General features: G+C 36.1%; 1 protein-coding gene across 1 annotated transcript in view; it reads right to left on the bottom strand.

Moving 5' to 3' along the window:
* Positions 1-660: 660 nt before the first annotated feature.
* The window catches only part of LOC124623036 (A disintegrin and metalloproteinase with thrombospondin motifs 7-like), a 280175-nt gene continuing 257066 nt past the window's right edge, over positions 661-23769 (bottom strand). Inside the window, exon 17 of the mRNA XM_047148829.1 lies at positions 661-4630. Within this exon, the coding sequence (XP_047004785.1) occupies positions 4524-4630 (107 nt within the window). The 3' untranslated portion in view covers positions 661-4523. The remainder of the gene's footprint in view (positions 4631-23769) is intronic.

Below are 23769 nucleotides of genomic sequence, written 5' to 3'. Positions count from 1 at the left end.
AGTGAACTGGAAGCATAAAATTATCTTTACTCTTGTGTTGTATGATTGATTAAAATGATTTCCTATCAATAAGGGGAAGTTCCACATTTTCAACAACAGATGACCCGATTCATCTGTATATGCGGCAGATATAAGTCTGATGACTTTTTTCAGAAGCTTCAGTTTGAAATATAGCAGCTGACTACTTTAGGGGAACAACAGTGATGTTTCCAAGGCATTTGTTTTTCTGATGAACAATATAATTCAGAAGTAATTCCCATAATTATCAATGTGAACAGCAGTATCAGTTTAACAGGTTGTTAATGCACATTATAGAAATGGCTTGCAGTGACTGCATCTGGCAGTTAATACACAATTTTAATTTTTCAGGGTCCCTGAAGGTTGTCCTTCATGATGGATTTTCTGGAATTTACACAACACAATCTGTAGATGAATTAATTAATTTTTGAGGACAGCACTTGAGTTAAAATACTAGTTACTAGGAATCTGCCATTGCAAGACTTATGCATTCATTTTGTCTTTCCAGAAAACTACCCATAAAGAGGAGCTAAAAATATGGACTACAATGTACATAACCTCGTAAGAGTGGAGAGCGAGAATAGTTAATAATTCAATGAGACATTATTTGGCATATATCTTTATTACTGCCATTATGGCACAGTTAAACAATATGGTGAACAATACTGCACTGAAGAATACTGACAAAATTAATGATCTGCCAAATTACAAGCAATGTTCTTAATTTCTACATTTTAAATTGTACATATTTTACAAATATTTCAGTAATCACAAGTATACAAGAAATTAACAAAGTTTTACAACTTTATATAAATAAATTATTGTCATGAAATATATAATTACTATTGTAAAAGGGAAGTTTCAAGTTTTCCATCGTACAAAAATTATATACAAAAAAGGGGGTTCCAAATTCAGAAGTAGTGTTGAAAAGCGTGCCCCACTATCTATAAGATATTTGAAAATGAAATAAATGTGGTTCATGGAATCCATAACCTGTACAATACACTAAAATATTTCAGTCATGGGACTAGATGTTGTGTGGATGTTAAAAACATACACATTATAGGCAGTGTAATTTATCATTTGCCCAAAAGCTACAAAGCAAACATGAGGTATGTACATAAATATTTTAGGTGTCAGTACTACAGTTACAGCAGTACTTCTGATTGGAATAACTATGGTTATAATGAGCATATCCTCATTAGGAAAATATAATTTATTCATTCCACATAAAAATGAACATCCAATATTCAAACCATTTGCACTTATGCTTTAAAGCCTCTTAGCATTAATAGCACCAAGTTTTTCTGTTTTCCTTTTTTTTAAAAAAAGAATACCTTTTGTATCATGCAATAGCACGTAACTAAAATCTCATAGCCGATGATTCAGTATACAAAATATGAATATCAGACTCAGAGGAATCAAAAATTTGAAAATAAATAATAATAAGAATTGTCATTTAATAATTTTAAGAGCATCCACACTGAGTACTCAGATTCAGTTATATTCATGGTATACTTTTAATGTTCTGGTACCACAACATATTGTTTGCTGAGATACAACTGGTGTACAATTAAATAAATAAATAGCTGTACAAACTGGCAGTGATACATTATTTTTATTGGAATATAATTGTTGTTCTTTGAATACAGCAAAAATAAATTTGCTCCCTAGTAAAAAAAATACAACTGACAAAATACCTTACACTAGCCTTTAAAAGTATTTCCAAACAATGGCTCTGTTGTGAATGTACAAAAGATCTCTCATGATACATGGCGCTGAAGGAAGAAATATCTTGTATGAAGTACATGACTATATTTCTGTGTGCAAAATTAAATTCTCCACCACGAGCAGCAGAAATCAGTTAATTCATATTGCTTCCTATCTTTAATACATTCTGTCAGCAAAATTAGCACAAATGTTCATCCTTTTATAGTGTTGTTAATTAGACAATCCACAGCCATTTAGAAAACACAGACACGATTCCTAGAACAATTCATAGTTCCATGACAAATAATTATCTGCAAAGTATTAAAATCATATTAGTATGCAGTGAAGATGTGTAAAATTCATTCTCCACCTTATGCCTACGTATCAAAAGCCAGGAAACTTAACAGAAATAGCTATTTCCTACTTGATTTTCAGTTAAACAGTTCTTCAGTATCTTTTTTCTGATTGAGTAATGTTTTTCAGGAACATGTTGCCACTTAATTAGTCCTTTTATGAAGACCACCATCACGATCATATTTTCTTATTTGACAGATTTTGTGTGTGTGTCACTAATATGTCACTATTGTATAGTAACTTCACCCATGTAATGGTGGTGCTCCTGCATGGAAACTACTTAGTGTGGATGAGAAGCTGATTTGCAAGTTATGAACTGTTATAATAGATAATGGCGCATGTGTAACAAACCAATTTAATACTCCGTTCACTGTATACATCTTGTTGCTGTCTTAGGTTTCATCCCATCTAATATAAGACATCTCAAAAATACTATATGTAATACAGTTATACGAAAATATAGTTTCATTTGATGGCTGCGTGTCATATAAATTGAAACTGTAATTTGAACGGCTATGTTCCTTTATGGTGCAAGTATCGAAAAACATGAATATACTTCAGGGGATTAGATTCCTCCCCTGCAAAAATACTGAATATAATTTGAACAACACACATACACATGCAGTCCCCCTTCCAACATATTATATGTGATGGGAACAGGAAGAAGCTGTAGCAAATGCAGATTTTGTAATAGTGTTTGATAGCATTTTCCATCTCTTTTGACAAGTAAGTGGTAGAGACCTACTAGCCAAGAAAAACAGCACCCAAGCTGGAAATCTGTGTGCAAATAATTAGCTGTTATAAGGTGCATGCTAGGCTTACAAGACGATGGTATAAAAGACATTCACTTGGAAGGTATTAAGTTATTCAGAAGCATGTGGGAGATCTACTCATATGAATTTAGTAGTCAATTAACACTTGAACAGGATCCAATAGAAATACTATGTAATAATATTAGTGTTTCACTTCAGTGAAATGGCAACATGTAAGAATCTCACACATGAACACAGCCTGAGACAGTCAGTCTCCAGAGCTCAGGGGCTGTCACCACACAGTTGTATATTTTTGGAACCTTTTCACACTCATATATTATACAAGCATAAAAAAAGGAACTTAAGAGTCAGTATACTATATTGAAGTAGCTTTTAATGGCTGTTTTCTCCTTTTATACAAACTGGACTCTTTCCACGTATTTGAAAGCCCCCCTCCATGATGAGTTTTATAGAAATTGGTGTGTGAATGAATGAATTAATGAATGGATCCTGAGAAGTTAGCACACTGGCAAGTATTTGTTTGAACAACAGAATATGACAAAATTGAATAAGTTGTCAAGAATCCAAAGTGAGAGTGGATAGTTGCAAGATAATAGCACAATTACAAAGCCAAGTTCTAATTTCCAACAGAAAACAAAACATTTAAAAATGCTTTTGAGTCAAAGATCTGCATGATAGTAGACGTAATATATAGGCTTAAAAATAATAACTGTAAATATAAAGTTCTGTAATAATCAGAAAATAATGGTTGGAACATATGAAATAAAGTATACTAAGGGATGAACACTGAATGGTTTATGGCAAAGAAAAATGGCTATTGGTTTTTAATCAGAGTAGGGGAAGAACATGTATAGCAAACAATAATTTCAAGTGATGTCTGTCTGTGACAGTTTTTACAGAACAAGAATAAGATATGAGTTATTCTGTAACAGTTATTTTCATGAATATTTAACAGTCATGTTGGAATATTAACTAATTCACTACTATGTGGAATGGAATTGTCATAACAAAATCCAATATACATATGTAACAAAAAAAACATTGTAACAGTCATGGAATGAAAATAGATGACTTCTGCATGAAATCATAATACAAAACAGTAATAATAGGCAGCATACTGGGAGACACTGTTAAAAAACTTTTTTGAAATATTAGTGGCCAGGGAGATATATATGGCATTCGTCACACAGTCTGTACAGGAACATGGCTAGCATTTCACTGCTTTGAAGTATCATACATTCCAATATTCTGATGATTTCGTTTTATCACAATATTGTTAATGAAATAACAATTGTACACACACAGGAGGTGCTATCCAGTTTCAATATGAAATATTTATCATTTACATTTTTGATTTTAATCACTATGTACAATATTATGAGGTTTTTGGATGGCAGTTTCAATATAGATAACTTCACATTTTTTTGTGAAGTGGTCGTGAAAGAATATCTGACACAACACTGCATTGGCAAGTACTTATTTCTAAAGAATCACATCAGTTATCAGGGTACATTAGTTCTTTGTAACCTGTTTTCACTTGTCTTTCTCTCCATTCATAAATGCTCTTTTGAGTCTTGGAAATATCAGATCAAAATCTTTTTGGCAGCATAAAACACAAACACACGTACACATACACACACACACTTTCACAATAAATTAATGTCTGTGCTACCTGAGTGAACATGTGTAGCAACATTTTGTCTTAATTACCCAAAAACGATTACACTGCATCTTGTAGGCACTGCAGTGTTTTAAGGTGTCGACACAGGCATCACCTGAAACATTGTCATTGCAATTACATACTGATAATCACAAATAAATACTATTCAGTTATAAATATGGAGCAAATGCAATAATTTCAATTGATTTTACAGTGATACATTCTTTATTCAGTAATTAAACCCTTACAAGTGAATTTTGCTTAGGATTTTTGAGCTTAGTACACTTTTGTTAGTTTTCTTATATATGTGTTAACACTTAGTTCATTTACGACTCTCTAGTTAGTTTGACTCCTGCAGAATGATTAGTCAATAAGCAAGAATAATACGATACAGGATGCTGTATTTGTTTGTACAATACCTTAGAAACAAACTTAATTTATTGCAAGTGTTTGTGGAGAAACATTCACCACATTGTAATTGTTAGTAACAATGAAACATGGACTCATGTATATGATCAATTGGAAGGTTACTCAGCAAACAGCTATTGGAGGTAGCACCGCAATGATGGTGATGAGCCAATTTTGTTAGTGAACATACTGCAGTTTAAGAACTATCACTTCTTGAACACCACACCAAAGAAGCAACAAATGAAATGGTGGATGTTGCACTCCATAGCTATAAACAAACATAAAATACCACAATAACAAAAAGTCCAGGGTGGGGAAAAAAAAAATAATGAAGAAAGGCAATCCCTCACCTACAGATGTGTGTCATATAGACAAATATAACCAAACAAAGACTTTCAGCCATGAAGATGTTTTATATGAGGATGTAAACAAATATAATAGCTTAAAGAATTGACCGGGTTTTGAGGCACATTCTTTTGCCACTACATGTACACCACACAGGTATGTATGTTAGCTGAACATAATACATGAAAGAAAGGGAAGGTACTCACTCACCTATAATTGACAGATGTGAGGTGCATATAAACACTCAACAGAAAACCATATTTACTCTAGCTTTTGAGCTCTTACTCTTTCTCTACTAGAAGTTCCACATCACACACACACACACACACACACACACACACACACACACACACACGCAGCTGCAGCGAAACTGACTGTTGATTGTCAATAGCACCTGCCTGAGCAGATGTCTACTACTTAATAAATGCATATTGCACAAAAGCTTTGTGAGACATAGCAGTCATATTCAGCACTTGAAACAAACTCAATTTTGACTACAAGAATTTGTTCCATTTCTTTATTCCTAACAAGTTTCAGTATCAAGCCATATTTAAAGGTACTAAATGAAGAAGAAAAAGCTTACACTGGGAAACATGTGAGTAAGAGCAATTGAACAGAAAATGTACACAGCAAAACTTGCAATCAACAAAATCCTATTGATACAAAGTACAGCATCAGATTTAATTATATGAAGGATAAGTGCCAACTGGCTTACGTGTGGCCATGGAATCATAAGGAAAACAGCTCCGCCAGGTAGCACTAGTGTACAAACATCACATTGACTTACAGTGAATAGATAATTATTTTCTGCAGTTATAAAAATAATAAGAATATATTTAACAATCATATGAGAACACTAGAGTATAAGTGTGCACTCAAAGTCTACAGAAGAACAAAAGACATTGCATGAAGTAGACTTTTGTTATACAATTATTTTATGTGCAACTTACATAAAAAATATAAAGAACATGACAAATACAAAAACAGCTAGAGACGAGGCCTAAGCCAACATACATGAAATGTTACTTGAGAGGCACTAGCGGTAATTTTTATTGTATTATGTTGCAGTTCAGTATGTAGTGTCTTGTACCAACTGAACTCACATTGATTGTAATAACAGCATGAATGATCTGAATCAATGCCTAAAAATTAAGATGAGCAACAAAAAACAGAATCAGAGGCTAGCTGTTGCTATTTAAGGTCATGTTGTCATAGGATTACATTCTCAACAATCATATGGCTGCTGTCTCATCACCAATGTGAACCATTCAATGCATAAAATTATTTTTGTAAAGGCAGTTTGCTAAGCTGATGGCTGGTTCATCTCATCAGTGAGACAATGATAATGATTGCGAAAGTAATTCTATGACATCAAGAGCTTAAATAGTGACAGCTAGGCTTTGATTACATTTTTTAGGAGTTGCTTCAATCTGCTCAGGTAGTTATTAGGAACTATGTAGGTTCTGTTGGTGCAAGGCACTATGTATCAATATGCAACGTGATGTACTAAAAAATAACATTTCATACACATTTGCTTTGGCTTTGTTTACAGCTGTTTTTATATTTTTTCATGTTCTTTATATTTTTACAAAATTTGTACACAAGGTAGTTGTGTAACAAACTGACCACTTCGTGGCTGTGTTCTGTTCTTCTATACATATCAAGTGCACACATATAAGGTAGTGTGCCTATGTGATAGCAAAATGTACAATTATTATTTTTGTAAAGCAGAAAATGTGTATTCACTGTAATAAAATACCATCTTTGTATGTTAACACCATCTGGTGGAGATGTTTCCCTTGTCATTCCATGGTTATATGTGAGCCAGTTTACATTTATGCTTTGTACATTTAAATTTGATGTGGTACTTTGTATCAATACAATTTTGGTGGGTACAAGTTCTTCTGTATACATATTGGTATTGCTCATATGTTTCTCAATGTTTGACCTTTTTTTATTTAGATCCTTTGAAAATGGCATAATGCTGAAATGCTTAAGGATTAAAGAAACATAATAAATACTTGGGGTCAAGAGGTGAGTTTTATTATAAGTATGACTTAATACCTTCACCATACAGTGAATAATCTTCACGTACTTCACTGTTTAATTAATGTTTGAGAAGGAAAGTCGCTCCTCCCCATATAGTGGAGATGTTGAAATGTGATAGGCACAAGAAAAAGATTCATACAGTCATATCTTTTGGCCATTAAAGCCATTTTCTTGTGCCTAACGTGACTCAGCATCTCTGCTATATGGTGAGTAGCAACTTTCCTTCTCTAATATTGTTACATTTCATCCTGGATCTTCCATTGTTTGATTTAATTAATGTTTTTATGTATATAGTTTGCATATAACAACTGTCTACATAACAAGTTGAAATACAGTGTAAATAATTACTTTTGATTCAAGAAATTTGAAAAATATTTCAACATAACAGATGAAGCTGATCAGTTCAAAAATAAGACTGCTATATTATTTTCCATATGATTTAATTAATACCCTTTTCCCTTAACTTATAGCAAAGCGATATCAACCATTGTTAGAGTCCTGAAAAATTCACATTTGCAATAAATGCAAATTCTCCCTCAAAATGTGAAATTATCTAATAAATCCTAATTAATTGTGAATTTTATCTAAATAAACAGTTTTATCAGATATAGTTTGAAACATGTTTATTTTCTGCGTATTAATATCGAAAATGTAACCAAATTTTGGTACAGGTCTTACACATCACCTGGTAAATTCCAATTTGGAAAGATAATGTGCATAAGAATGTGTCTGCAAAATAAAAAATAAAAAAAATGCAGAAACACAACAATTTATCTGTGCACTAGATGCCGTACCAACTGCCAACAGTTGACTGGTTTGTACAAAATACACACCTCATAATGCAAAACAGAACTCAGCTGTGGGACCTAGCAAAAAATGGTTCAAATGGCTTTGAGCACTATGGGACTTAACAGCTGTGGTCATCAGTCCCCTAGAACTTAGAACTACTTAAATCTAACTAACCTAAGGACATCACACACATCCATGCCCGAGGCAGGATTCGAACCTGCGACTGTAGCAGTCATGTGGTTCCGGACTGTGCGCCTAGAACCGCGAGACCACCGCGGGACCTAGCATTTTTGAACAATAAATGTATATGTTTGCCTGCTAGTTAAACTTCAAAATTTGGTATAAAGTGGACACTTAAATGAGGTAGTTTTAAGTGGCAGGTGTTTTGAAATGTGATTGTGTCAAACACCAGTAGAGGTCAGAGACACACATACACTTTTGCTAATGAAGACTGCACTACCGCATTTTACGACATTGGCAACTCAGCAAGTAAATGTGTGGTAGCCATTACTGAATGTTTTGTGTTGTGTTTTGCTAATTGTTTCTTTTCTTATTTTCCAATGAGAAGCAATTAATTCTGGTCCATCACAGAGTTTGATTATGCCACTTGTAACCCTTGAAGGGATTGGCAATCCTTATCAGTGCCTGTCAAGTCTGCTTTCACAGAAAAACAGAACATGGTTACACGGAAGTTGGCTGGCTGCATCATGAGAGGAAGGCAGAACTTATTTACCTGCACTGCATCCCTTCTGTTGCTAATAATTCTGGTTGGTTTACACTTACATGCTGATTACCAGTTTATAGTGTTACACTCTGCACTATAGCGACCAAAAAACAAAACCTGTCAACTTGACCATGCTGAAAGCATTATTGTAACATGCAAACAGATTCTTACTTACCATAAAGAAGACACATCAAGTTGCAGACAGGCACAATTAAAAAAGACTTACATAAAGCTTTCGGCCACAGTCTTCATTAGCAAAAGTGTATGTGTGTCTCTTTTACTGATGAAGACTGTGGCCAAAAGCTTTATGCAATTGTCTTAATTATTCCTACACGAAGTTTCCATTGTTTGAACATGCAAACAGAGTTATGTTTGGTTCTATTTCTAATTCGGTTCTACTTCTACCCTAAGTACCTCCTCTTTTCTATATGTAGTATTGTCAAGTATGGTTTGCACAGCTGCGAATGCTCACTAATGATTAATATTTATATTCTGTAGATTTTGTAGTTAATGAATTTGGTGGGGAAAGAAAAATAATGTCAATAACCATATTAAATCAGAGAAGCACTTTGTTCACCAGCAAGAAAATGCTGCTGCTTCTCAGCAGAAACCAACATTTGGTGAAAGCTTAAATAGAGCCAAAAGAAAAAAGCAAAGACCATTTTGAAAAACAACACTGTCAAAGCTTTCGCAAGAGCAAACAGCTCCCCAATCACAACTTATTTTAAGTCAATTTCAAATCACAAAGAATTCATAATAGATGCAGATTTTGGCAAAAATAGATGCTACATTTTCAGGTCCCTAGCCCATTGCACAATGTTTAGACAGTATAACAGCCAGTGTCACTCCTGTACATGTGGGATAGCAGTGTGTTTCCTTTTGTGAAGAAGGCTCTGGCTGAAACTAGTGTGTAAGTATCTTTTTGTTGTGCCTGTCTGCGACTCAACGTTTCAACATAGCAGTCATGTTTGTAAGATCTGCATGCTTGTGTGAACATGTGTGTTTGTCTGTCTGTGTATGTGTGTGTGTGTGTGTGTGTGTGTGTGTGTGTGTGTGTGTTTTTCTGTATTTCCTTTTCTGAAAAATGCTTCAGCTGAAAGCTAATGTGCAAGTGTATTTTCACTGTGCCTGCCTGCAACTCAATGTGCCATCTTCACAGAGAACAGCAATCTATCTTTTCCTTACATTGCTATTCGAACCTGGAATTTCCATTGTTTAATTTTAATGTGATTAGCTTTATAAATGTGGTTGAATCAAATTTTTCTCTTAACTTCCAGTCAACTGCTTGTAAAGGTGAAGGTCAGTGGATATGTGTTCATACACAGCAGCTATGCAACATAACTGAGGTAGCACCAACTTGCTTCAGACTAGCATCATAATGGAATCTATGTACCACAATGAATGCTCATTTTTGCTAAATAGATTTGTTATTTACTTTGGCTGCTCTGCCCCCAAAGATAATGGGAGGTAGTTCCATTTTCTGGCTCTAGATGGGACAACCGGCCCGAGTAACTGCTGTGTCATCCTCTGCCAATGACATCATTGCCATGTGAGCAGCATACCACCCTCCTGGCCGTTTTTGGGTTCATTGAGCTTGGAAATGCTACAACTCGGTCAAGTAGCTCCTCAGTTGGCCTCACAAGGCTGAGTGCACATTATTTCAGTCCTCCAAACAAGGAAAAATTCCAGGCAGTACCAGGTCCCTCCCATGGCAATCAGCTGCACTGCCTACACAGGTACAGGCAGACAATGGGAGATAAGGTATTCAAAATAAATGGTATATTTGTTCTCAAGTCAATGCAATAGGACTTACTTTCAGGTTCAAAATATGGTGAACTGGGCCTCATGATTAATTTATTTACATGTTGATTCCAATCTAGGCTTTTGCCCAACTGTACTCAAAGAATTTTTACACATAGTACCATGTTTAATGTATGGCATGTGTAAATCTGTTTATTTTACCAAAATATTTTGTAAATGAGAATTACACACAGACACATTACTATTAGATAATGTCATATGATGCTTGTTATGCCTAGATAGTTTAATAAATGAAAACTAACTAGGAAAGATGACATTCATATTAATAGAAAGTGGTATTTGTTTGATATAAATATTTTGATTTATGTAGGTTACTGAGCAATAGGTAATGAGCATTGCTGCAAGAATGAGGTGTAGCTAATCATGACTGCTACACAAGTACATATCAGTCATAATAATCTGTCATATGAATCATATACAACCAACAATTTTGTGAACACTGAAATGACACAAATTAGCAATTATAGAAATATAATAATATGTTTTCAAACTAAAACTTAGCTTTTGGAGAATTCAGGAGTTGCAACAAAATGTTCCCACTAAATAAAATTTGTTTAAGTACAAGTAGGCTGATCTTTCTGTAGATGAAATACACTAAAATTTATACTTTTATAACTAAGAACTTACAAACAACAGGACAATATAGCAGTACTAATAATGAAATTATTTTTCAAGCACCTATAATTAAAAGCAGGAATTTTACTGTCCTGCAGGACTTTGATCAAAATGAAAATTATCAAATGAGGCACATAAATGAGTATGTTAATTATTAAGCAGAAAGCATCAGCTAGTATGTACAGCCAGAATAGTTACACTGAATCTCACTAACAGTGCTGTGATTGTAGTAAAATTAACATTGTTCTAACTTGTATCTCTGTGAGTACAAAGTGGATTATGCTGAATTATGATGTGTTTACTGTTCCAGCACAATGTGCAGTCTCCCAAGTTATTTAAATCTAACTGACTAGCTATTCCACACCTTTTTTACACTGGTTTCTGACTAGCGGCCTGCTGTATCTGCATATTGTATTTAGTTTATGTTAATATCCATGCACCTTCCATATAAAACGTTCTCTTATTTTACAAAAGTTACAGCATTAATATTGTCACTTTGCAAATGTATTAGGGACAGTTTTTTATTTCAGTTTTTGTTAATTACACAACAGCATCACATAAATACACATGCAAGCACAATTCAGTTTACTTCTTCACAAAATGTCGCATACAGCTTGTGTGAAATAATATTGAAGTTGGGATATTAATGAAAGCAATTTGTATTCCACAGGGAGGAACAAGGTAATAAAGAATCAGGCAGTTCAGCAATCAGCAAGCAATCATGCAGTGCAACCAAATTCTGAAATTTGTTAGTTGAGGTTATAAGAAACTTCCATAAAATTACTTTTAACATTCAGTTATAGGTATGAATAAATTTAGAAGTGACCATGATCAACTTGAACATATATTTAGATACCGTTTTAAAGAAGTAATGAAAATATACTGACACAGCTACTGAGTAGAAATACTGTCTTATTCGGAGCACATATCAGTAATGTGATTTACGTAATATGATCTATGGCATACGTAATTGTAGAATTTAATTCAGAAATTTTATATGGTTTGATACAGGCTTATTAAGTTGTTCACTACAGCAAAACATTGCAGGCAACTTGGAATCAAGTGAAGTGTAAGAATATTGTAAAAGAAACTCGCCTACAAACAGTGGCCATCAGGAGGCAACACAACCAAGTAGTTGGCATGAGTGGTGCCTCCAACAGAGCTGCATTAGCAGTACTGCTGTTGCTGTTGCTGCTGCTGTCTCTGCTTCACCGGCACATCACCACACTGTTGCCACATGGTGTCACAAGAGCCTCAAAGAGTCCTGCAGCGCCGCCGGCCCCGGTGCCGACTGCAGCGCCTCAACTTGCGATTTTTTTCTAGCACAACGCGATCACTTTTAGGTTTCATGCAGGGTAAGTTATAGTAGGCTTAATCATAGGGAATTAAGAAATGTAATAATGCAGCTCATAACTTTTATGTAAAGACTCAGACATGACATGTTCATTTTGAGATATTCAACTCATTGGTAAGATACAGTTTGTAGATATCTGAAGGAATATCAAATACACAGTTCAGTTAGTGAAAAATATGAGCATAGCCTTTCTGAAACAGAATTCTGGTCATACAAACAAATAATGAGCACAAAAAAAATTGAATACTGTTATGTCACTTTGCAGAGAATGTGGAGAATTGCACACAGTTCAATGACAGTCTGAAGTCAACAACACCCATAATTACATTCTTTGTGTTAAGGGTATTATTGATTCACACTATACAACACATAATATTCCAAAAAGGTACATTAACATCACACAGTACTTATTATGGAATAATTATAAAATGTCATAAAATGATATTAGCCACGGCAGAATATCACACAAAACATACTTATGTTAAAATTCTGTTAAAATGTTCTGTACAATTTGAGTTTGTACTTTTGGAATAATAAATTAAGGAACAGATGTCATGCCTTTCCTCAGGTGGTGTTATCGAACAAGAAAAGTTAATCATAAAATGGTAAGATGTTGCAACACAAAACTGTGATATCAGTATGGATATCAGGTTAATAGATGTACCTTATTTAAAAATTAATTCCACTTCTGTGTTGAAGTTGTACAAGTAATAGTTCCCAACACAATTCAACTTAACTAAATCCTGAACAGATAGAAATGAAAACAGCTATTAAATGTGCATGAAATGTTGATATAGAATTACAGATTTTGCATTAGCACCTAGTACAAGGGTGATTCAAATATAAATGGTAATTATGCCAGTGTACTGTGCAAGCAATTCCACGTGTGATGGATTAAGGGGCTGAAGGTCTGTGTATTAAGGAGGGGGAATCAGCTTGGTTTGTTGCTGCACCCTGTTCTGGCTTCACTACAGTCATTAGTATACAAGCAGTTCCTTCATCTGTTGCACAACATATTATGATAAAGTTTTTAAACCATGAAGGGGTCAAACCCTCAATAGATTTTAATTCGTATGAAGGCACAGTTGGGGTGCTGCACTGTTCCAGAGCTAATGTTTACTTGGGCCAGTCAATTTAAGGGTGACCAAGAAAGTATAGTAAATGAGGGTCATATTCAATGCCCAAGGCCATGTCTCACAGGTGGCAACAGCTGGCTGTTTATGAGCTTACTCAAGGTGATTGTCATGGGAATGTTGAAGATATCACAACAGAAGTGGGTATCAACACTGTAAGAGTTCATTAAGGTTATGACTTTTTAACTTTTTTCAAAATATTAACTTTCCTGATGTTCATTTGATGAATCATTGCCTATATGTTACTTTTTTAGTATTATTTTGGTCTGGTCATGTAAAAACCTCCCACACCCTATATAATTTCATTTATTTGGTATAGGAAAATTACACATTACATTTATTTGGAGCAGAGCTTCCACAGTTACCACTTCAATAGTGTTTATTTTATTGTATGGTTTAAACATGTTGTTCAAAACTAAATGTTGCAAATCAGTAGTAGAGTTGGCTGGAAAGATATAGACAAGAAATTTTACAACAACTAAAAAGTGCCATCTCAACATACTAGAAATGAAAAAGGACATGAATGAGATTCTGTGCAAAAGTTTTTGGACAGAGACATCATTGGTTGATTTTTGGGGTTGCATGAAAAACTCAGAGTGAGCTGACTGTATAAAGAAAATACCATAAGAAATAGTAAAACTCTGGAAAAAGATGAGCTTCCCTTTTCCTTCTACACAGCAAATGCATGCAAAGGCTGAGAAACTCATGAAAGTGTTCCAAAATCATAGAAAGTGGAGGAAAGAAGTGTTTGAAAATAATCTTACTCATATTTTTGGTATTATAAAATTGAGTGAAAACTGACTTTGCAGTGAAGGCAAAAAACTTTACAGAAGACAAATTGAAACAGGAGGCCAAGTGGGATATGTTGTTGTTGTTGTGGTCTTCAGTCCTGAGACTGGTTTGATGCAGCTCTCCATGCTACTCTATCCTGTGCAATCTTCTTCATCTCCCAGTACCTACTGCAGCCTATATCCTGGGATATACTACTGAGAAAGTGGCTTTTAGGACAATGATCCATCCTTTAAAACGTCAAAGGAACTCACAAGATCAGTCAACAAGTCAAGTGCAAGAGTTCAGTAATAGTAGCACTCTGGGTGACAAGGGTAGTGGAAGCAGCATTGATATTCGGAAAACAGTCCTACTATGAAACAAGAGTGTCAACCTACAAAATCAGCATCCCCATTCCTATCAAAAGTGTCTCCGTCAACAAGAAAAGCATCAAAAGTTTTTCAAAACTTGGCTGAAGATGAAACAGATGTACCTACACCATCACAATCAGGGATTTGGCACCAAGTGACACAAAATGTAGAAATCAAGAACTAGCTCAAAGAACTTATTGGTGAAAAGGAATTCTGCTTTCATTTTTATGGAAAGGAAACTAAAAACAGAGAATATCACATTGTCTGTCTGAGGAAATCTGTAAGAACTCTGCATCTAGAAATTTTGGCTTGTGAAAACAGGTCAACTGAGGATATCTTTACCAAACTGCAGGCCCTCTTAGATGAATACAATGTGTGGAAGAGAGTCAAAATGATTATTTTGGACATCACAGCAGTCAATACAGGGCAAATATGTGGTGTAGATGTTAGATTCCAGAGACAGTTCAGAAAAAAGGTCTACAAGAGTGTGAGTATATAGGTTGTAAACATCATATTCTTGTCCTGGCTCTACGGCACTTGATGGATTCCTTGGTCCCAACAAAATCACAGTCAACCAGCATCAACTACCAATTCACTGAAGATGTTTACACAGGATATGAAGACTTGCTACTGGCTCAGAAAACATACTGACACATTAAAATTCAGGATGGAGAGATGACTTCAGGTTTCTTTGTCAACTCTGTGAAGGATACAATTTCTATCAGGAGGAGAAAAAATGCCCTCCAATTAAACGGCAAAAGCACCATTCCCTTCAAGTGCCTGGTGGAGTTCATGGGCAACCTTTGCAATGATTGCATATTTTCTCCTTCCGAAATAGAGATCAGCTCAAAGATACTTGTAACTTCATCGCAAGTGCATGGGCAAAGATATGGTTTTTAAATCAGCATTATTTAGAGGACACATACAATGTGCTGCACACCACTGAATCCAAATTGAAGTGCAGTAAGGCTTTAAAATCTTTTTCCACTCACTGGGAAAAAGAACATGTGCTTGATTGTCTCAATCAAGTATGGTGGCCAAGTGACCTGGTAAAGCAGATGCAAGAGCTTCACAACATTTGTAAAAATGACAAATATCTTATCAGCAAGGTCATACACAGTAATTCACAAATTTAAAACCTTCTTGTAATTTACTATACACTATGTTTCATTCTTTTATTCTTGGATGAGTACCATGCATGGAGGAGTGTCAAAATGATTATTTTGGACAGCACAGCAGTCAATAAAGGGCACAAAAGTGGTATAGTTGCTAGACTCCAGAGACAGTTCACACAAAAAGGTCTAGAAGAGCCCACATTTATAAGGTGTCAACATCATATTCTTGACCTGGTTCCACAGCACTTGATGTGTTCCCTGTTCCCAACAAAATCACAGTCACCCAGCATCAACTACCAAGTCACTCAGAAAAACAGAAGGCTTCAGTTGTGTAAATGGTTATTCAGAAAATGCATAACACCAAATTACCATGTACATTTGAATCACCCTTATAAGTATATAACTTAAGAAGTGAAGATAACAATTCATCAAATAGTAGAGGTGCTCAGTCGTCAAAAGGTACCTACACAATTCTGAGACCTCTGTTAACTCTTTGTACAAATCACTTTTCTGAGTTAGAGAGTCCACATACTCTCTCTCTCTCTCTCTCTCTCTCTCTCTCTCTCTCTCTCTCTCTCTCTCTCGCTCTCACTCACACTCAACAGTTACACTGTTCCTGCTGACTACATTGTACCACAATGCTGCTCAACTGACGTGAGTGGTTGTGCCAGGTGGGAGAAAACAAGGGGCAAAAGAAGGCAGGGAGTGGACAGAATGGTTGAGAAAGGGTGGCTAATAGTCTGCAGAGAGAGACAGAAAATACACAAGGTAGGAACGTGCAACTGGTGAGCTTGTTATGGCCATAGGCAGGAGGTGTTTAGTGTTGTACATGATGAATTGGAGTGGGGGAGGGATAGAACAGAGGAATGGGAGACATTGAGGAAGAGAAAGTGGGTGCAAGATCAGTGAAGTTAGGATACAGGGACTCGAGTGGAGGTGGGTGTGGGGCAAGGACTAACAGACATTAAGGTCAGCCTTTGGCCCACACCTACTTTCACTGCTGCAGTCTCCCCTTCCTCTGTTGCATCCTTCCCTCCAAATCCATTCTTCCACATCACTGTGTGCTGCACACATCACCTCCTGTCTGTGGGCATAATGAGATCACCATTGCCATACTCTCATCCCATACTTCTGCTCCATCTCCTTGACAGTTATCTCCCTTTGATCACGCCACATGATGCAAACACCCCCCACCCCCTTTCTCAGTGGAGTTGCAGTGTTGGCAAAATGTAGTCAGATGAGACAACATAGCTGTAGAGCAAAGTGTGTGTGCGTATTCATGTTCATTTATGTGGATACTATAGCTCTGAAACAAAATTTATCTGAAAGCTAGCAAAGTTCTCAAGCTTGCTTATCTGTATCTTGATGACTCAGCACCTGCACTCCTTAAATTATTTACACTCACCATGACTTTCTATTTCCAGCTTAGCAAGTATTTTAATTTTGTTAGAAATAAAATAATAATAATAATAATAATAATAATAATAATAATAATGATATAACTAAAACTAATGTCAGCTCTAGTATCCCTTTAAACCAAAAGAGCTCAAGATCACTGAATACAGTTACAAATAGAATATGTTGCAATATTGTATCTCAGTTACAGAGAAATAATTGATGTCCAGTTGAAAATGGTGCAAATATAGAATCAGATCATTAGCTGAAGAGAATTACACACACACACACACACACACACACACACACACACACAGGGCTCAAAGGACGAATGGTACTGAATGACTGCTGTGTCAACCTCAGCCCTTAGGTATCACTGGAAGTAGATATGGAGGGGCATGTGGTCAGCACACTGCTCTCCTGGCAATTGTCAGTTTTCATGACAAGTGCCACAACTTCTCAATCAAGTAGCTCCTCAACTGCCCTTACAAGGTCTGAGTGCACCCTGTTTGCCAACAGCATTGGGAAGACTCTGAAGGTGACCCATCCAAATGCTAGCCGAGTCTGATAGCGCTTAACTTCGGTGATCTGACAGGAACTAGTGTTACCACTGCGGCAAGGCCACTGGCCCAAAGAGAATTACAGTGAAACTAAAACCACAGCCAGTAAAGGAACTACCAATCTACACAATAGCAAGATCTAACCATTATTCAAAGAAGTGGTGCCAAAAAAATGCAGGAAATTGGCAGTAACTAAAACTTACAAGAGCAGCATGGGAACTAATCTCATTGTGAAAACAGAGGGAATGCCCTCAGAGGATTGAGGAAAGTCAAGTGGCATTAAATCATGACACTAAACATGAGATCATTAGAATAGTAGAAACAAAATATGTTTGAAAATTTGGAAAGAGATTGTCACACTTATAAGACAGATTAAGGCTAAATATGAGAAGAAACAGTTACTAGACACTGTGGAAGATAAAAAATATCTCCAAGACCAAAAGTGTAGGATATTGACAAAGATGAAATAATCAATTAAAACAAAAGAATTAAAAAAATGATACCTGGGGAGATGTAGGCCTTAATTACTGCAGAAATTCTTAATTTATTGGGAGAAACTGAACTGCCGCACAAGTGCTTAATTCAGTTCGTCAAACATTGCAAAAGAAATCTTGGGAAAAAATGGCAACCATGACATATTCCACAAGACTTAAGAATACAATGAATGGACACCTTGATGGAAAAGGAGACAGAACTGCGATAACTAAAGAGAAATATTATTATTACTAGTAACATACAAACTTGTCTCACAATGTTTGTTTGACAGAGCTCAATGACAACTTCAGCCTATATTCACCAGGTACATTTTGTGGACAGCAATTATGAAATTGAAATTAATCTCAGGGCATAAAAAGATTTAAGGAAGAAATGGAGTGTGCACATTCATTGACCTCATAAGCACAGGATTAAGATGTTCATGACTCATTATTACAAATTTTGAATAAATGAGGTGTAGAAGATGTAGAACACGAAATTCTTGCAATCATAAAATAGATGTTCAGAATAAAATTCAGATTAAAATTCCTGACACTTTCACAATTAAAATAAGCCTTTCTTTGACTTCATAGTTGAGAAAAGTAATGAAAGAGTAAAAAAATCAAAAATTCTGGCTTTAAAACTAAACACTTAGTCACACTACAGAAAATAAGAGGAAAATCATAGACACACTGACTTGCAGATAATCCTATAGTCTTGACTCTTGACATTACAACAGTCCAAAAGCTGATTACACATTTCATTCCGGAAGAGAAAATAAATTATTTGCAAAAAGCAAGCATCAAATATATGGAAACAAAACAGAACAAAATTAAGTGGATTGAACAGTTTAAGTGCTTTAGTGCTATAATTCAGGAAAATGGAATGAGAAAGAAAACAAATGGAGTTAGATGAAAAAAGAAACAGTATATTGTCTCGCTTCTAAAACATTGTTGTGTCATAAAACCAGAATGGCTCTGGGCTTCAGAAACACTTGTTTTGAACAGGAAAGCAGCTATGACAAACACGGAGAAAAAAGAACAAAAATTACGGAATTCCTGAGACTAAAATGCATATGTGATCAGTTTCAGGTTAAGACATAATCAACATATCAAACGGTACACAAATGCCTGTAAGCTTCACAAAGAGTAATTGAAATAGGAAAACAGATGTCAGAAACCATGAGCAAGCATAAAGAAAATGCAGTATTTTTAAAATTTCTGGGACCGGGCTATGGCAGAATCAAGAGATCAAATGGCACACAGACATTAACAGTGACATTACAAAATACAGACTAAAATTTTACACCCAGGTAAACTCTTAAGACAATTAGATGAACTTTATGAAAACAGGAATAAAGCAACACCAGACACCATGAAAAGGATAGGATACACAAGCAAACATTTGGAAAAGGGAAATTTTTCAGTCAAAATTTCATCAAGTTGATCAGGAAGAAAACTAATCAAGAAGACTGGGGCAGCAGTGAACTGGTGATGAACTGTGCAACTCACAACCAGAATACTAGAAGTGAAATTAGTTTCCATATAAACTGTAATCTTACCTAGGGCTCAGAATGAAGTTTTGTATCCCAATACGAAATTCTATGACAGGTTGCTGGTAGACATTATGCAGGAAACTGACAATCCCCTAACATAAAATTAATCATAAATTGTTGTTAATATACTTACAAAAGTAGCCTACAGTGGCTGCTCTTCCTGATAATGTATAACTTGACTCATTACACATTCCTGAATGCTCTCCATCATCATGGGATTTACAGGATGTAGTGTGTGAATGAATGAATACAACTTGATCTGAACCAAGTAAACAAGCAGGCAGCAGAAGAATCAAAGCAATAGGGGCACAGAGAAAAGCCAGCTAATGTTTCTAAGTACTTCTCAAGGGGTTGTTTTCACAAAAAGTAAAGACCATCAAAAATAAGTAAAGTAGCTTAAAAACACCTTTTGTATGCTGCTTTTCAATTACTACAATTTATATAAAGCTGCTGTGAAAATGGTCACCACAAGAAACTTGTAATATCAAAAACTATTTTTAGATGAACAGTAGCATTATATATTTACTGATAACTGAAGTGGCAGCACATGGAACATAGGTTGTACACACACACATTTAAAAAAATGCTTACATCTTTAAATTTTGAAATCATTTAGAACTCTGTCTCCACAGAAAATTTAAATAAAATACTGAATAAGAAATAATGAGATAACGATAATGTGGAGTGTAAAACATATATATTAGAAAGAGGTACAGCTGTGGCTGCAAACAGAGGGATGCAGCAGAAAAAGCCTAATGCAAATAAAAAGTTGGGGAATGAATATGGAATGAACAAGTAGTTGTTTCGGGGTTAGTCACATCTTTCGCATTTGCAAGCACAGGTGTTGGGAAGGAGAATTCTGCTGAACGTGCAACACATACACTGATGAGCCAAAACATTATGACCTCCAGCTTAATAGCTTCTTTGTCCATCTTTGGAATAAAATACTTCACTAATTCTGTTTATAAGGGTCCGACAATTTGTTTCTAAGTTTGTAGAAGTATGTGGCATTAGATGTCTATGGACAGATCATGTAATTCACATAAATAATGGGCCGCCGATTTGCATATGTGGTGGTGATGACTGAGATGTATTCCAGAGAATTTACATCAAGCAAATTTGGTCACCAAGATATCAACATAAGTTCACTATAATGCTCCTCAAACCACTGTAGCACAGTTTCCACTCTGAGACATGGACATTCATACTGCTAAAAGATAATACCACCGTCGGAAAAGACATTAAGCTTGAAGCATTGCAGCTGGTTCACATCTGTCAGGTTCCATGCAAGCACAGAAGAATGTCTCCCATACCATAATCCTGCTCCCACCAGCTTGCACCCATGGTATGCTGCATGTTTTGAGTCACCATTCACCTCAATGACGGTGTTTGTGGAGACAACCACCAATCCAGCATAGCAAAAAAGTAATTCACCCACAGAGCTGACACATTTCCATTGAGTGACCGTTGAATCCCAATGATCCCATGCCCACTGCAATCATAACTGATGATGTCATTAGGTTAACATGTGAATACATGGGGGTTGTCTGCAGAAGAGCTCCATGTTCAACAATATAATATGGATGGTGTGCTCCAAATCACTTGTGCGTGCACCAGCATTGTGCTCTTTTGGTAGAGATGCCACAGATCACCATATATCCTACTTCATAGAGTCGATAACCTTCTGTGAAGAGTCATGCACTTCCAACCATTTGGCACCTAGTGGTAGTTGCACTGTCCTTGTACTTCTTTCTGTAGATGCTGAACATTTGATCAGCTTTTCTATTTTTGAGATATTTGATCACAGGCTCTGCAGAATAATAATCTGCTCTTTGTCAAAGTTGCATGTCTCTATGGATTTCATGATTTGCAGCCCATATCTTCACTGGGGTGATGCTCCGTCTGAGTCTGCTCTGCTTACATACTTTTGTTACCATGTCACATGCCCACAGCGCCACCAGGTGGCACAATATCAATCATTATATCAAAATGACCAATGACCCTACAGTTCCATGCTGTCCTAGGCATTTAGCCCCTGGCTATCTAGCTATCATAAAAGTAGAATATGACTCAATGCAAAGGGAAGGTATTATTTGTCCTCCTTGCAGTCTGTGATCATCACTTCTCCATCTAAAACTAAGAAATGTGGTGCATGGTGCCCAAGCAGTGATTATCATTTACTTAATGCAAGGACAATTCCAGATGGATACCCAGCGCTCCTGTTAAGAAGAGATTACTACTATGCTCTACATGGCATGACTGTATTTACTGTGCTGGACTATGCAACAGTCAACAGAAATTCCTCTGCCAGACAACCATATTTTGAAAACAATCATAATCATACCATTTGGCTTGTTTGAGAAACTCTTCATGACATTTATTTTATGCAATGGTGCTCAGTCTTGGTAAAGGTTCATTGACCCCATGTTGCACTGTCGTCATTCTGTTTTGCATGCCTAGATAGAACCTTGTTTTTTCCAGCCACTGCAAAAACAGCACCAGCGGCACTTGGCAGTAATTTGAAAATGGTTAGTATAGCACAGCATGGTGTTAAATACTGTCCAATGGGTTACTGGAAAAGCAGATTACCTTCTTAGGTCATCTAATTTCACCAGTAGGGTCATTGCCACTATGCAAGAAAGTAGATACCATCATGAAGATCCCATAGTCAGGAACCATTCAATAATTACACATTTCTTTGGAATGCTGAATTTTTTCTGGTGTCATCTGCCCCACTCAGCCAAGTTGGAAGAACCAAAGACTGCAGCACTTTCTAGACCTATAGCTATGTAAATTCACTGATCCAATGGACAGATGCAATGAGCTCTGCTTTTGAGGCAGTGAACAAAGCAAAGCATAGTAAACGCTGAGTGTCTGGCGCACCATACATTGGATGCAGCTCTTGAATTGGTGGTTGATGCTAGTCAGACTGCTGTCAGTGCAGCACTGTAACAGCAAGTCAATGGAGTTTGGCGACCACTCACCTTCTTCTCACATGGTCTCTCCCCTTAATTACAATAATGGAGCACTCATGATAGTGAGCTTCTGGCTGTCTATGAATCAATCAAGTACTTTCACTCCCCCTTGGAAACCAAAGGATTTGCAATATCTACAGATCACATGGTGCTTGTTAGTGCCTTATGACAGAATAGCAACAAATGTTCACCACAATAGTATGACCATCTGGAGTTCACTGCCCAGTTCAGTATTGACAACCGTCACATTTCAGTGGTCACCAACTATCTGTCTTGAGTTTGCACTTTAACAAATGTTACTGATTTTGTCCCAACTTGGAAAGGCAAAAGAATGTGACCAGGAACTGGAGAAATTACTGGCTGATGCATCAGCAACTCTTCCATTACAAATGGTCAACATTCCTGGTTCAGACATGAAACTATATTGCAACATTTCAAAAGGCCTCGCCCTTTTAGCCATCCACATTCTACAGATGTGCTTTTGACAGCCTTCATGGCCTATGCCACATTGGCATCAGATCATCAACTCGTCTGGTTTCAAAATGTTCTGTCTGGCCTGGTATGCAAAAGGATTATCACAAGTGAGTGGGTGTGTGCCTTCAGTATCATTGCAGTTCAATATTCCGTCATGTGCATGCACCAGCTGGAGATTTTCCAGGTACAACAACATGCTTCACACATGTGCACATGGAACAGTAGGGCCACTTTCCTGTCAAATAGTCCTGCTACTTATAAACTGCAATTGGTGTTTCACACATTGGCCAAGAGCTAAGCCAGCTGGCAATAGATCAGCAGAATCCTAG

This window comes from Schistocerca americana, chromosome 7 (genome assembly GCF_021461395.2).
Source record: "Schistocerca americana isolate TAMUIC-IGC-003095 chromosome 7, iqSchAmer2.1, whole genome shotgun sequence".
Classification (NCBI taxonomy): Eukaryota; Metazoa; Arthropoda; class Insecta; order Orthoptera; family Acrididae; genus Schistocerca; species Schistocerca americana.
The sequence above is the reverse complement of the archived record's forward strand: the minus strand, read 5'-3'. Positions and strand labels throughout refer to the sequence as shown.